We start from the raw sequence: 14,833 nt of genomic DNA, 5'->3' as shown, positions 1-14,833 counted from the left end.
CGAATAGTGGGATTGACCGTCACATTATAACGTCCCCACGGCTGAAAGGGCGAGCATGTTTGGTGCGACGGGGATTCGAACCCGCGACCCTCAGATTGCGAGTCGAGCGCCCTAACCACCTGGCCATGCCGGGCCAAGGCAGCTAGTAAATATTACTAATCTCCAACTCGTGGACTACTCTAATCGAATAGTGGGATACCCAGGACCCCAAAGTGTGAAGCGCAATTATTTTAGTCCGGATTGTTAATTATAGACCGTGCCGGACTAGATAAAAAAAATAGGTTTCTTAGTGTTTTGTTTTGGAGTTTCTTGTTTCAGACATCAGTGCTGAAATATGAGGCAAAATTTGTTATAACTTCCAGTGAATTCTGGAGACAGAAGGTGTATGTGCTTTTAATATAGAAAACGTGTCTACTAAGTACACCAGTTAATTTTCCAAACGACTAATATAGCAAAAAAAATCAGTTCTTAAACTTTGCAATACAGACTAAAGAACTGAAACCATTTAACCCCTGAGAAGGTTTTTTTTTTTTGTAGAGTATAACTAGTCAAGTTTTTTTCTTTGTAAACACCAAAACTACTGTTACTTGTTATCTCAATGTTATATTAATCATTGGCATTTATTGCCAAAACATTATATTACAAGTTACAGCTTTTATAGTAAGTAAGATTTGTTTTTAGAACAGGTACGACGTTTCGATTACTGGCTCTAAAACAAATCTTACTTACTTACTGTTTGTTTGTTATGGATTTTCGCGCAAAGCTACACGACGGCTATCTGCGCTAGCCGTTCCTAATTTAGCAGTGTAAGACTAGAGGGAAGGCAGCTAGTCATTACCACCCACCGCCAACTTTTGGGCTACTCTTTTACCAACGAATAGTGGGATTGACTGTCATATTATAATGCCCCCAAGGCTGAAAGGGCAAGCATGTTTGGTGTGACGGGGATTCGAACCCGCGACCCCACAGATTGCGAGTCGAGCACCTTAACCACCTGGCCATGCTGGGCCTACTTACTGTAAAAGCTGTAACTTGTAATATAATAAAATTAATCAGAAAGTAAACTCAAAATAAAATATTAAATAAAACATTATTTGTTGTCTTAAAGTTAAATAGATCTTTTATCTGCTGGCTCATTGTTAAATAGAAAACTGCTTCACAATTAATTAAACTGCTGTTACGTAATAGCTTTAGGACCAACAGATTATGTTTTATTGCCTGACAGCTGAATATAACACCGTAACTTAATAGCTCACGTTTCTTCACGTTACTCACATAAATCGTTTCCATTCACCTTAAGCCTCTAATCTCTCCACGGTTGTTTATGTATTGTTTGATGCTGCTGAAGAAAACCACCAAAGACGTTCTTTCCCACGTTAATTTTGAATAATGGTGGAAGTCTTTATAAAAATATTATTGTTATTGGTTTCGTTTGGTATTATACACCAATAACAAGTGATGTCATTTTTGCAAATATATCTAACAAAACAGTAAACAGTAGACGTAATTCTAGTATTCATATATCTTGAAATATTTAAGAATCTCTGAATAGAATTTTTTATTGAAACTAATCCCTTTGTTGCTGCTCAATGAATCATTCAAACTTTGCTTGTCAGCTAATTAAAACGTAAAACCTGTTCTGTGTATCCACGATTTATTGGCATTTTATGCGAAATTTTTAACATGCTTGCCTGCCTATGAAATTTGTTAAAACGTGTTTCTTAACTTCATATCTATCCTATAACATTCAATTGCCCGGTTAAACAACACGGTTTCCATAGAAACAGAGGGAGGAAACAGCTTGAGACTGGCATGATTTTTATTTTAATCCATTTGATATACATGAAAAAAAATGTAAATAAAATTCCTTGCATGCTACGACGATATAACACATTGTATAGCAATCAGACGGTGTTGAAATATAACAGACGAAATTTCTTGACACAAACATATTTAAAATTTCAAAATAAAACAGCAGAAAATTTAACAATAACGCATATATATCACCATAATACATCAATGATAATTAAGATATGTGACTCACAGCAAAGAATATATAATATTAGTGTATTACGGACAAACTCTTGAACAATACGTTAAACACTGCCATAAACACATACAGTTTTTTAACCGCTAGCTCATTGTTACATAGATATCATAGCTTATAATATCTAGATAATAGTGATTCATGATCAAATCTATGTTAACATCATAATTGTCCTAACCTGCTACTAACAAGCTTAAATAAAATTTTATCTGTGTACTTTCTCGACTTACTAACTAGTACCAGTTATATCACTTCCCCCTTGTGTAAGTTAATTGCAAACTAGTCAATCAAAATCTTAGCCCGTTAAATCTAATTTTCTTATATTATGCCTAATAAATAATACCTCCCAATCTATTGTTCTGGTACATAAAAACACCCATCCAATTGATTTCATCAAAAGTAATCCCTGCCATACTTTTAGTAACTAAGGTAACGAAAAATGGTTGTCTAGTGATGCAAGCCCTTGCTGGTGACAGGGTGCCTGTGGGACGTGGCCATTTCGTAATCGGCAGTGTACTGTTTACTTCGTAAAAAGGCAACTTTGTCGTCAGGTTCAGGCCTACGTGTAGCCATCCCTTCTACGTAGAGAAACTGCGCTACCTTAGCAGCAATTTGAACAGAAACATCACGGATATTCTTTAAAGGTGGATAGAGACGGCCTTCCTCAAGGTCCTCCTGTTTTACCTGATTTGCTAGAGCCTAAATGATTTACAACGACAATGAATGAAAAAAAAAATTATATTACCTAATAAAAGCTATATATGAAAATACAATTAAAATTTAAAAATAAACTGATAAATATTATACTACAAAGAAAAATTTATAAGTCATAGCAATTAGACCAAAAACTAATGCTGAGCAATTATCACTTTTGCAGTTCGATTTAATATTTGTAAATAATCCAACTTTTGATTGCCATGATTCTAATTAGATCATTTATTTTAAAGAAGAGTAGAAAAAACAGTGAAACAAGTATCCGGATTATATAAATAAGAAACTTCTAATAACTGAATATAACTAAGAACGGGCCAGTAACACTAAACACAGGTAATCTAACTTCTTGGTATGCTTAAGTTCGAAGTGAAGCAAGTATCCCATGAAGGAATAGTAACTATCACAGTTTCTGGTGATAGTCTCTCTCTTCCACTTGTCACCATGTTTCCTCCTGCCAGATAAGATAATTACAAGAGCACCGAGTGCTTCACTCTGAGTGAGCACACAAACGATGTTTAAGACATAAAAATTGAGCTATACAATCATATAAACTGGATTTCGACGAATCCCTCAACACTCCGAAAAACAAATGGTGTCATTAGAACACAACTATGTAATATTTCAACGGGCCAATTAAAAGCACAGAAGTAATTAACATTACAGAGAACTCGAATAGTAACTTAAAGGCAATAAAAACCGAAATCCTATTGTGTCCAGTAATAATTCAAGAAAACAAAATGGTATCTGACTAACTCACCTTTGCAGCTACCAAAAATACTTGGTCTGCGATTGTGTGAACACCACACTCAATGACTGCTAGCGCCACCCCGGGAAAGATATACGCATTATTGCCTTGTCCGGGGTAGAACGTTTGATCTTCAATTGTGACTGGGTCAAACGGACTTCCACTGGCAAACACACACCTACCCTAAAAGATAATGTACCAAATATTCTAAAACAATAAACATTTTAAAACTAAAAGGTAAAAAATATATAATTAAGCTTAAGCTTGAATTGAAATACAGGATATAAAAGCTGGCTCCATCTAGTGAGTAAATTGAGTACAGCATATAAGATTCATGATCAAACAGGTTATCAATACTAGTAACATCTATTTTTCTAAATGATGCTGTGATTTCTTAAGAATTACGTAATCAAGTGTTTTGTAGACAGATGGTAACTATTAGATTCATACTGAGCAAAATCATGAAGTAAAAAATATTACTTGAAAACTCAGTTACCTCAGTGAACGTATAAGCTTGTTCTGCCGTACACTCGGCCTTGTCAGTGGGATTACTGAGAGCAAATATTACAGGTCGCTCATTGTTCTCTGCCATGGTACGAAGAATGCTTTCAGAAAACACACCTTTTTGGGCAGATGCACCTGAAATGACGAACAAGGGTTAATTACGGGAGGGATTTAACGTTGGATCAGTATTTGTAACTTTCCTTTGACATCGAAGTTTGGAAAACATAAAACAACGAGGAATACAGTTAAAAAACTTGGTAAGTATTTTAAAGTATATACTATTGGTATTTTTAACTTGAACGGACTCTCATGCAAACATGGGCTAAACGACTAGGACGGAGACAACTAAGGTTCAGATATAGCCTTCCTAAATCAACTTTTAAACACCAGATGAGAAGAAAGTCTCCAGCACCAGCAGTTAAAAGGGCTTTGCCTGAAACGGAAATGACTATCACTATTATAACGCACCAAGAGCTGAAAGTGCGACAGCGTCTTCAGTGATATACCTCGAGTTTTCCGATACGCAACCCAGCATGAAACACTAGACAATGCTTGGCCTAATACATCTTGAAAATTAATATGAATGTACGTTACAGGCAGACGAAAATATTAAGCAAACAGGGGGAAATGCGTAATAACAAAGGAAAAAATAAACAGGCTGGAAAGCATTTATACACTAAATATACAATGTGTTGATAGCAGAGAAACAGAAAAAAAGCTGCGGGTTAGATTTAAAACGAAGATACTGTGGTAACAGAGAAACAATAGGAAATTATCAATATAGATGATGAAACACAGACATGAAATAATGTTAATATAAGATATAAATACGTGAAGCTACATTATGGTACCGTATGAAAAAAGAGCAACGTATAGTGAAGATGTGATAAAAGTCGTTTCGCCTATTTTTGTTTCTTATGGAGATATTAACAATTTCTATATATTTCCAGGAGAAATTAATGGAGTACAAGATAAAACATTTTCTTAAATAACAGACAGGTAGAGTTATAAACAAACTGAATTAACAGATACGATAAAATATAAATTTATAATAGATACATTGAATCTAAAAAAAAAAAGACGGAGAATAGACGGAAAACGAAAGAGGGTGCTGGTTACATATCCACAAACATACTTATGTAAATACAGACGTTTACTAAATAATGGAAAGTAGCGTGGAATGTAATATTTGGAAACAAATTTAAAATAACGTGAAAGGCAGAAATATCTCTAGCTACATTGTCTCTCTTTCACCGAATGGTTATTTATCTATTTTCTTTGCAAACTTTGGCTTTGAATAGCTATATTTAAACTATAAGTATTTAAAGAATTACTATTATGAATCAATCATTAACCTTACCTATTAAAACAGTCGGTTTTATGGTTTTCACAATATCTTCCAAGTTGGTCAGATGCTCGTGCTCCTGAGTAAAACGAGCTTTGTGCTCCGTTATGCCACCTGTTTCTCGATTCTGAAATTCAAATAAAAGTTTATCAGTAAAAAAAAGAAGCATTTCGTTTTACATTCTAAACACTGCTTTTTGTACCTAAAATAATTGGCAATTTATAAGTCATTTATTCCAAATGCTTAAAAACAAGCTGGATTTACGTACTATTGGCTATGACTTGTGTTGTCTAACAAATATACAAATATCTATAATAATAAAACTAATTCATGCAATCGCTTTTAAGTAATCAAATACCGTAATTAAAATAAAATACCAATGTATGTGACATTTTTAAATTGTTGATGTGTGTATTTTTTGTATGTTTTTGACATACATAAAAAGGCCTTTCATAAACAAATTAAAGCAGTAACTTCTACAAACATAATAATCACCTTTACAATTAGACCTTTAGAATCAACCATCCATATCCGGCGTGTGGCTTCTACACGACTAACACCTTCTTGTTCCATCGCCATTACCAGCAGATCGGCAGTTCCCAGTGCCGCCTGTGAACAGAAAAGTTAACTATGGAGATTTGAGTCCGTTTTTCTTCACCACATAGTCACCTAAACTAATTTACGTATGTGAATAATGTTGTGAAATTTCGTCGAATTCACTATTGGATATTATACATCGGTCCAACTGTTTAATGATATGTGTGTGTGTGCGCGTCTTTTATTTTTCACCAAATAAATCTTTAACACACACGTTTTATATATATATAGGAAAGTTAACTGTTACGTCTCTCTTCCTCCAAGATGCATTTTATCTATTATAATTGTTAAAAGTGGCATCACTTTATGAACACGTGATTGAAGAGATTAATTCAATTAATTTACATATTTTTAAAAAATTAGGCATCCACCGACAGTACGTTTTCACATAATTCTACAATCCTTCGAATTTATTAAAACAAAGATTTCTATCAGTAAGACATAAATAATTTTCACGAATTTACCAAAGAAAATTGAGTGCATATATAGCAGACCTCATATCGAACTCTGGGATACATCCTGAATTCTCTATAGTTTTAGAACATCCATAATAAATCAAACTTACTTCTCCTGCCCCTTGGAATAAAAACACGTTCTGCGACAATTTTAAATCTGTAATCTTCAAACTTGCGAGAATTCCTGCTACAGCGACGGATGCTGTCCCTAATAGGAAAAAGTTTAAACAGTTCTCAGAAAGAAAATAACATATAAGAATTAAAACCGAGCGAGTTCACAGCACATTATGTTATTTAAGATATTAGACTGTTGGAAATAAATCACCTTAAAAAACTTTAGTTTGATTTTTAGATTTCTTTGGTGGTGACAAACTATATAGACAAGAATAGTTTGCCTCCAAACCCACAGGTTTGTTTTTGGTTTGCTCGGAATATCGCCACCAAGAAACGAAAAAAACTAGTTTTTAAGCTGATTTATCTTCAATAGTCTAATTTCTAGACTAGACTTTTTTTTTTCTTTTCTAAATCATGTACTTTAGTTGACCTTATTTCATATATGATATATTTGAGTATTCCAAGCACAAACGTAACCCTCAAATAATCCTTATGAAATGTGTTGTCATTATTATTAATTTCTCATTTTATGTGAACAACTTAAACGTTGTAAGAATCAAAACTATCACATTAAAATGCTACGCTAGGGGTCGCATACAGAACACACATATATATGGAGAAAAAGATAAAACTTTAGCCATACTGCGATTAATATAATTCGTGAAATTGTTAAACATATTTAAAATACTTCACACAAACACGGTTACTTGACATTTTCGACTTCTTGGCTTAAAAATCTTACATAACAGTAATGGTTAATGCTATAGAATTATACAATTTTATAAATTTCCAAATTGATGACAAAAAAAAAAAGAGAAGAAAACATACACTAACAAGCCCACCCTTCATAAGAAACTACACATGCATTATTTAAGAGCATCACCTTTACTATGTACAACTTAAATAATAAATTTTAAGTAAAAAGGCGATAAGTGAAAAATAGACTAAGGAAGTGGAATTTGTACGCAGGACCTCTAGTTAACAAAAACAGTGCTCTACAACTGAGTTATATATCATTTCATTAAACCACTTTTTATGTCTTGAATGTTTATGCCTGAAGCACTGGACTGGTTAATAAATGTATTTCACAAAGAATGTCTATTTTACAATGTCCAAGTTCTACAGAGAATGTCTATTTTACAATGTCCAAGTTCTACAGAGAATGTCTATTTTACAATGTCCAAGTTCTACAAAGAATGTCTATTTTACAATGTCCAAGTTCTACAAAGAATGTCTATTTTAATATGTCTAAGAGTAATTTTTGGAAGTTAATTAGTTAATTTCTTTTCTGGATCAAAATGTGAATTTCATTGAAGAAAAGATGATATAGAGGTCTAATTTATTTATTGATTCGCTACTTCCACTGCAACAAACTAGTTTCACGGCTCATCAGTCCTGCTTGGAAAAGCGAAAAAAATAGATAAAATAGGCCTCACAGGGTAGAAAATAAAATACTATACACCTGAACCAACCATAAAATTTGCGTAATACACGATTTAACTAAATTACCTTGTATATCGTCATTGAAGGTACTGTAACGTTCCTGGAATTTCTTCAAGAGCCTGAAGGCGTTTTCGTTACCAAAGTCTTCAAACTGAATCAAACACGACCTTCCAAACCTAACAAGGTGCAAACAAAATATTCACTTTGCTAGACTATAAGTTTGTTTATGTTTGCATTTCAAAGGTAAAGATAGACACTGGGTCAATTTTCAAAGTTCAATAAATTTTAAACTTTTGTATTAAGACAAACAATGAAGAAAAATCAATCTTAACAACAACGGATACATCTACTTAGTATGACTAACAGAGAATAAACTCTCAATACTGACAACAAAGGATGAATTTAAGTGGTATAAAATTCAGAAAAGAAACTTTCAATGATGACACCTTCAACAAAACTAAATCATAACCGTGATCAAGATATTACGACTAAAGACTATGCAAACTCTAACCCAGAGACCTACATACAGAGAATTTAGCATATACATGTCATTCTGATTTCCGAAACAAATGCTTTAAACTATAGTAATGTCAGGCTGCAACACTTTAAGGCCAAAACGACTTGTTTAATTAAGTTATAACCTTAATCACGCTTAAGTTTTGCTTATAACCTTTCACAAAAAATAAGTAATATTCGTCGTTCAAACAAATACAAAATCCTTACACCAGACAATTATTATGTAGCGGTTTATCAAGCAAATTGTTTACGTGATATTCATAGTTCCTGTTTACCTTTTGATAGCAGCTTCCATGAACTCTTCGATGAAATCATCATACTCTCGACCACGAATCCTCTTGTGACGCATCCCGATATAATAGGGATCACTCAGAAGTTTCTGATGAACGTAAAACTCTTTAGAACGATACACAACAAGTCTATATGTACACACTCACACATTAACTAAAGAACATTTAAAACTATTAAAAAATAGAGTGCAAATAGAAATATTATAAATAAGAAGCAAATTTTCATTTTCTTATTAGTTCATTTGTTGAAAATTATAACTTTTAGATCAAATGTTTAGTTTATGTGGTTTTTCAAAAGTGGAGTAACTGGAATTCGATCCGGGGTCTTCATGCTATACATTCATCTGGAATCTCCTGCGTTAGAACTGAGTTAATTTACTATATGAATGGTTTCAAGGAAGCATCGAACATTTGTAATATGGCTACAAAATTCCATAATTGATAACGCTCGAGTAGACAACATCCAGTGATACAATTCACAGTTGAAGTAGAAAAATAAGAAGCTACATTCTTGGAATTGATGGTTACAATAGTTTACTATATGAATGGTTTCAAGGAAGCATCGAACATTTGTAACATGGCTACAAAATTCCATAATTGATAAAGCTCGAGTAGACAACATCCAGCGATACAATTCACAGTTGAAGTAGAAAAATAAGAAGCTCACATTCTTGGAATTGATGGTTACAATAGTTTAGAGGAAAGTCACAGCTACTGGTAGATATCTGTAGTGAATAACTCCAACAATGTAAAGTAAGTTGTCATAAACTATGTCTAGCTTATAGAATGATTAAGATTTGCTATGCAAAATATGGTTAAGAAGAAGAAAAAACTAAAGAAGAACAAGCAAGGCGAAATTATCACAACCGTGCAGCCGTATTACCCTATGACAAAAGTTTCTATGGCTTCATGAAAAACTATAGGGAATATGTAAACAACATGAAGTCAGAACACAATACGATAACAGTTAGATTGCACCAAACCACTATTTACATCATATCTTGTAAATGTGGACTTCAATAAGTTTGAGAAACGAAATATCAACAAACATTAAAATCCAACGTCATAATAGGTAAAAAGACTAATACTGATTTATGTGCAATAACTCAACTTACCAGAGAAGACCATATAATGGCACGAGAAAAAGAAATATTTGACATCTACTTAGCTCATAACACATTCCATCAACTTAGCTCAGTAATCAGCAAAATCTTGGTAACCCCTCTTGAAAACATTCAGACAGTTAGTTGATTGAAGCCAAAACTGGGAAGACCCCAGATAAATGGTTAGTACACCATTCCGTCTACTACTCCCCCCCCCCAAATAAAAAAATAAACCAGTCCATTTCAGGACCTCACTGAAGATGGCAGCAGGTTATAAACTAGTTCGAAAGTACAATCTAATAACAACAATTATAAAAATAGTAATAAGTTTATACTCAAGACTTAAGTGATCATATAGATTACCAGGACAACGATTGACATACGATCGCCAAAACCTTACGGGAAAAATTAGTGATTCTGTTTAAGTCAAAGTGTATTCACGAAAGGTTTACTTTGTTCCTTGTTACATGCAACGTCACGAGAAGTGTTTAACTAGCTAAAACTAATAAGTACAAAATCTTATCGTTGCTATATTTTTAACAAGAGGAAGGTCGCGGGAAATTTTTGTCTGTAAAACATTCACTTGTGAGTTTCATTAATAGTTTTCACGTTCAACAGCAGAGATGGTGTTTAACTAAATGTAATCTTACCTCATTGTTGGTTCCCACATCCAACAGTAGAGATGGTGTTTAACTAAATGTAATCTTACCTCATTGTTGGTTCCCACATTCAACAGCAGAGATGGTGTTTAACTAAATGTAATCTTACCTCATTGTTGGTTCCCACATCCAACAGTAGAGATGGTGTTTAACTAAATGTAATCTTACCTCATTGTTGGTTCCCACATTCAACAGCAGAGATGGTGTTTAACTAAATGTAATCTTACCTCATTGTTGGTTCCCACATCCAACAGTAGAGATGGTGTTTAACTAAATGTAATCTTACCTCTTGTTGGTTCCCACATTCAACAGCAGAGATGGTGTTTAACTAAATGTAATCTTACCTCATTGTTGGTTCCCACATTCAACAGCAGAGATGGTGTTTAACTAAATGTAATCTTACCTCATTGTTGGTTCCCACATCCAACGTCACCGGAAGCGTTTTATTTGGGGGGACCCCTGCCAGTGCCGTGTAAAGGGCTAGCTTCCCCACTGGAATGCCCATACCATTGGCTCCCAGATCTCCTAATCCCAGAATCCTCTCTCCGTCCGTCACAACTATGGCCTACGCAAAATATCAGTAACAATTAGGCTAGTTTGATTATATCGAAAATTCAAAATTTCAATGCTCTGTTAAACAAAAACAAAGAAAGAGTTATAAACACATACACAATATATCCATATATAAAAATTATGATACTTATTTTTAATATACTTATTAAGATACATATTTGATGTCTGATAGCGCTTCCAGAAGTACATGTTTTAGTAAAGCATGTTTTACTGTTGTTTTCAGTTGCTTGTGTAATTTTTTTCTCTTGCAATTTGGAACTTAATCGAAGAAACTGGTTATCTCTAGTTACATATGGCTTATTTCCCCCACATACTTTTTCCTCCAAGTTTCTACCTTTTGCAGCTGTTCTGCATCTAGTGTTTTTTGTCTTGGGCGATTTTAGTGCATGCATAATTGATTGTGTTAGAGTTTATGTACTATTTGCTCGTTCAGTCAGCCCATGCTCTCCAAATTGCTACTTATTGTTACTACTTTTTCCAGATATTAACATACAAAGAAATGACGCTTCATTATCCATTCATCATCCATGGCTGTTATGGGGATGTATCAATCAAAAGTTAAGAAATCCAAAAAATTACAAATTGGATTATTGATCTTAAATCTTATCGACTGACGATCTACATCAGATAATGCACACAAGCATTAAATACGACAGAATATAAATATTGCGATGTATAATTCCATAACAAACAATGTAACCTCCTATCATCCAGCTATAAAACGAAACTTAAATAAATAATATGGGGAAATAGAAAAGTGGAAATATATTGATCTGTACTGTTCAACAATCGAATCATTTAATGCACTAGTGTCGTCTCTATGTCTGTTTTTCACGCCTACACTTTAACCAAACATGGCATACACCGCCAGGGCTCTCCGAGGAGTTATAAGTTTTAATAACACAACTTTCATGCATGTTTTTTATTTTTTAGCTTGATTACATTTTTTTATGTATCACACAGGCCTGCGATGGTTTTATTATCTTGAACATTTTACATGTTCTACAATAATTCCTGTACGCTCAATCCGAAAACGATATCCATTTTTCTCCATCACGTACAAATTTTACATAAAACGTCATAACGCAATATATAAAAGAAAGACAATAACACGTAGTTTTGAGACTAAAAGACGAAATTTCACCAAAAAAATCAGAAGGAATGAGGATGCATATTCGTTTGACAACAGTGTTCTTCCCTTTTTTCAGTTTGTTTCCATTTTTATTAAGAAACATAATAATAAAAAATGTTCATTGTGGTAAAGGAAATAATAATTTTATCTAAGGAAGAGTTTTTTTTCCAGATTTGTAAAACATCCTTACGTGATAGAAAAAATAACTGTTATTTTCGAAATCTGCGTATCTGAATTATGGAAAATCCGTTATTAAAACCAAAAGAACTTTTATGGAGTATTCACAGGCCTGTGTTATCTTTCTGTACTGCTGAAAACCTACCCTCACTTCCTTTTCCGGCCAGTTACCTAAGACGTCGTAAATTCTTCCTGCGTCTTGAATAGTTAGAAAAATTCCTCTGGTAGCAAAAATGAAAAGAAAAAACTTATATTGACACTGGTTACTTCAAAATATTAACTTACAACGAAATTTAATGACAAAGAAGACTACTACATAAATACTGGTGTCTTATTTTTCCTTTATTCGAAAGCTAAAATCCTTTTTTATATTATTGTTGATCCCATTTATAAAAAGTGATATTTTCTAGAGATTATTCCGTATAAAGACCAAGATTTCTTTCAGGCAAGTCTCACTCTTGACACAATGGTATTTGCACTTGGCTTGGCTCCAGAAAAATGCCCCCAGTGGCACAGCGGTATGTCAGCGGACTTACAACGCTAGAAATCGGTTTTCGATACCTGTGATGGGCAGATCACAGAGAACCCATTGGATAGCTTTGAGCTTAACTACAAACAAACAGAAATCCAGAAAAATCTGTCCCTCTGACGACATTTCTATGTTTTTTTGTTATAAACAAAATATTATGCATGTGTATTATTCCATTATCTTGAAAACCTTATTTTGCCAGGTTTTAACTTTATTACATGAAGGAAGAGACGCTTTTTTACTGAACAATCCATGAATATGGATGGGCATTAAAACAAAACTAGTTAAGGTAGGCTTTAAGCAAGAGATCTTTAAGTTAATTATAAGCAGGGACATTAGTAATTAAGTCAATCCTCATATTCGTGTTAAACAAACTTGTGCACGTCTTAGCTCACAAATCTTGTTTATCATACACTAATATATTGGAGAGTGCGCTAGCACTCTCTATGTAAGGATGGCACGGACGCCCATATTAAAGCAATACAAAAGTCATCTGGATTTTCTTCTCTACAGGTCATCAAAAGATAGATATGAACAGTTACCTGCCATAGTCGCTCTATCTCTGGTGTATATGCCACTTTTCAGCTATCCAGAGCGTCCCCAAGGTCGACAACTGGCAAACTGCCAAAACAGAGATTTCTTATTTTCGTTCATCTTTCGTCATCTTTCTTCAACAGGCCTAGCGCCTATCTAGTTTTAGCAGTAACTATATTTTTATCATCATTTGATAGAGCAAAACAGCCTTCACGATCCTTGACTACCCATTTTATTACTATTCCATGTAAAATTTATAAAGCTTTAGAATACACTCTATAACCTCGTAACCCACTACACCATGTTATAAAAAGTAAAGAAACAAATATACGGAAAAATATCGCTAAATAAAAAAGCTATATAGGACTGGCTACTGAACTTAAAAACAGGGACCAAACAAGACAAGTATGGAAGTAGATATATCACTTTATTGGTTAACGATCACATAGCAGACTTAGCTGTCTCGACTTCACATGGAGAATAAAATCCTCACATTACTGGCTTCCTCACTGGCAAAATAAATAGAACTATAATTTCCAAATGTAAAATAATCATAAAAGTAGTATTCTAAAGTTAAATAAAGAAAATATATAATAACGAAAGCTGAGATTCTATTCAAATACCAAACTTTCGATAGACAAAGTGAGGAAGCCAGTAATGTAGAGATTTTATTCTTCATGTGAAGTCGAAATGGCTTCGTCTACTATGTGATCATTAGCCGATCAAGTAATATGTCCACTTCCATCCCTATCTTGTTTGGTTCCATTTTTTCAAGTTCAGTAGTCAGTCCTACATAGCTTTCTAATTGAGCGATAATATTTTTCCTTATGCTTGTGCAATCACTAATAAAAGCAGGCAGACTTCTGCCGGTGAATCCCAGAAGTTGACTAGCTCCTAAAAGGCAACAGAAGCAGAAAGCCCTTTAGAATGATGTCATAAATTTAGAAAAAAAGTGTCTGTTACCACTGATAATGTGTTTAATATCATATTTTCATTTACATACAATCTATCAAATATTAAGGTTGGTGTTATATCATGTAATTTTTCATATGTGGTCAAAACTGTCATAAGGAAATACAACCATAAATATTCCAAGGATTTATTTATTAACCTAAATGTTAAACTAAACAAGTTATTATGCTTTTAAGTTTTCGCATTACGTAAGTTTCCATTAATTTCATGGATGAAAAACAAAGTCCACCAATTAAATACGTTTCTTTGCATTTGTTGTTTAATTTCAGCCAGGTGATGGAGGTATAATCCTACAATTTCGATGACGAAGAACCCACTTTGAGACTAATAATGGTTGGAGACGGTTTGAATGGGTAATGAAAAAACTTTAATATAAGTTTAACA

The 14,833-nt window shown here is 33.5% G+C and overlaps 1 protein-coding gene across 1 annotated transcript in view; it reads right to left on the bottom strand.

Annotated features, from left to right (window-relative positions):
* Positions 1 to 1,801: 1,801 nt before the first annotated feature.
* The window catches only part of LOC106467573 (NADP-dependent malic enzyme-like), a 28,588-nt gene continuing 15,556 nt past the window's right edge, over positions 1,802 to 14,833 (bottom strand). Inside the window, exons 4-13 of the mRNA XM_013927932.2 lie at positions 12,560 to 12,635; positions 10,936 to 11,097; positions 8,756 to 8,859; positions 8,031 to 8,140; positions 6,518 to 6,615; positions 5,851 to 5,964; positions 5,371 to 5,482; positions 4,003 to 4,145; positions 3,519 to 3,689; positions 1,802 to 2,746 (exon numbers count right to left, since the gene is read on the bottom strand). Coding sequence (XP_013783386.1) covers positions 2,495 to 2,746; positions 3,519 to 3,689; positions 4,003 to 4,145; positions 5,371 to 5,482; positions 5,851 to 5,964; positions 6,518 to 6,615; positions 8,031 to 8,140; positions 8,756 to 8,859; positions 10,936 to 11,097; positions 12,560 to 12,635 — 1,342 coding nt within the window. The 3' untranslated portion in view covers positions 1,802 to 2,494. The remainder of the gene's footprint in view (positions 2,747 to 3,518; positions 3,690 to 4,002; positions 4,146 to 5,370; positions 5,483 to 5,850; positions 5,965 to 6,517; positions 6,616 to 8,030; positions 8,141 to 8,755; positions 8,860 to 10,935; positions 11,098 to 12,559; positions 12,636 to 14,833) is intronic.

Source organism: Limulus polyphemus, unplaced genomic scaffold (assembly GCF_000517525.1).
Source record: "Limulus polyphemus unplaced genomic scaffold, Limulus_polyphemus-2.1.2 Scaffold2667, whole genome shotgun sequence".
Lineage (NCBI taxonomy): Eukaryota > Metazoa > Arthropoda > Merostomata > Xiphosura > Limulidae > Limulus > Limulus polyphemus.
This window is presented reverse-complemented; position numbering and strand designations above follow the sequence as displayed.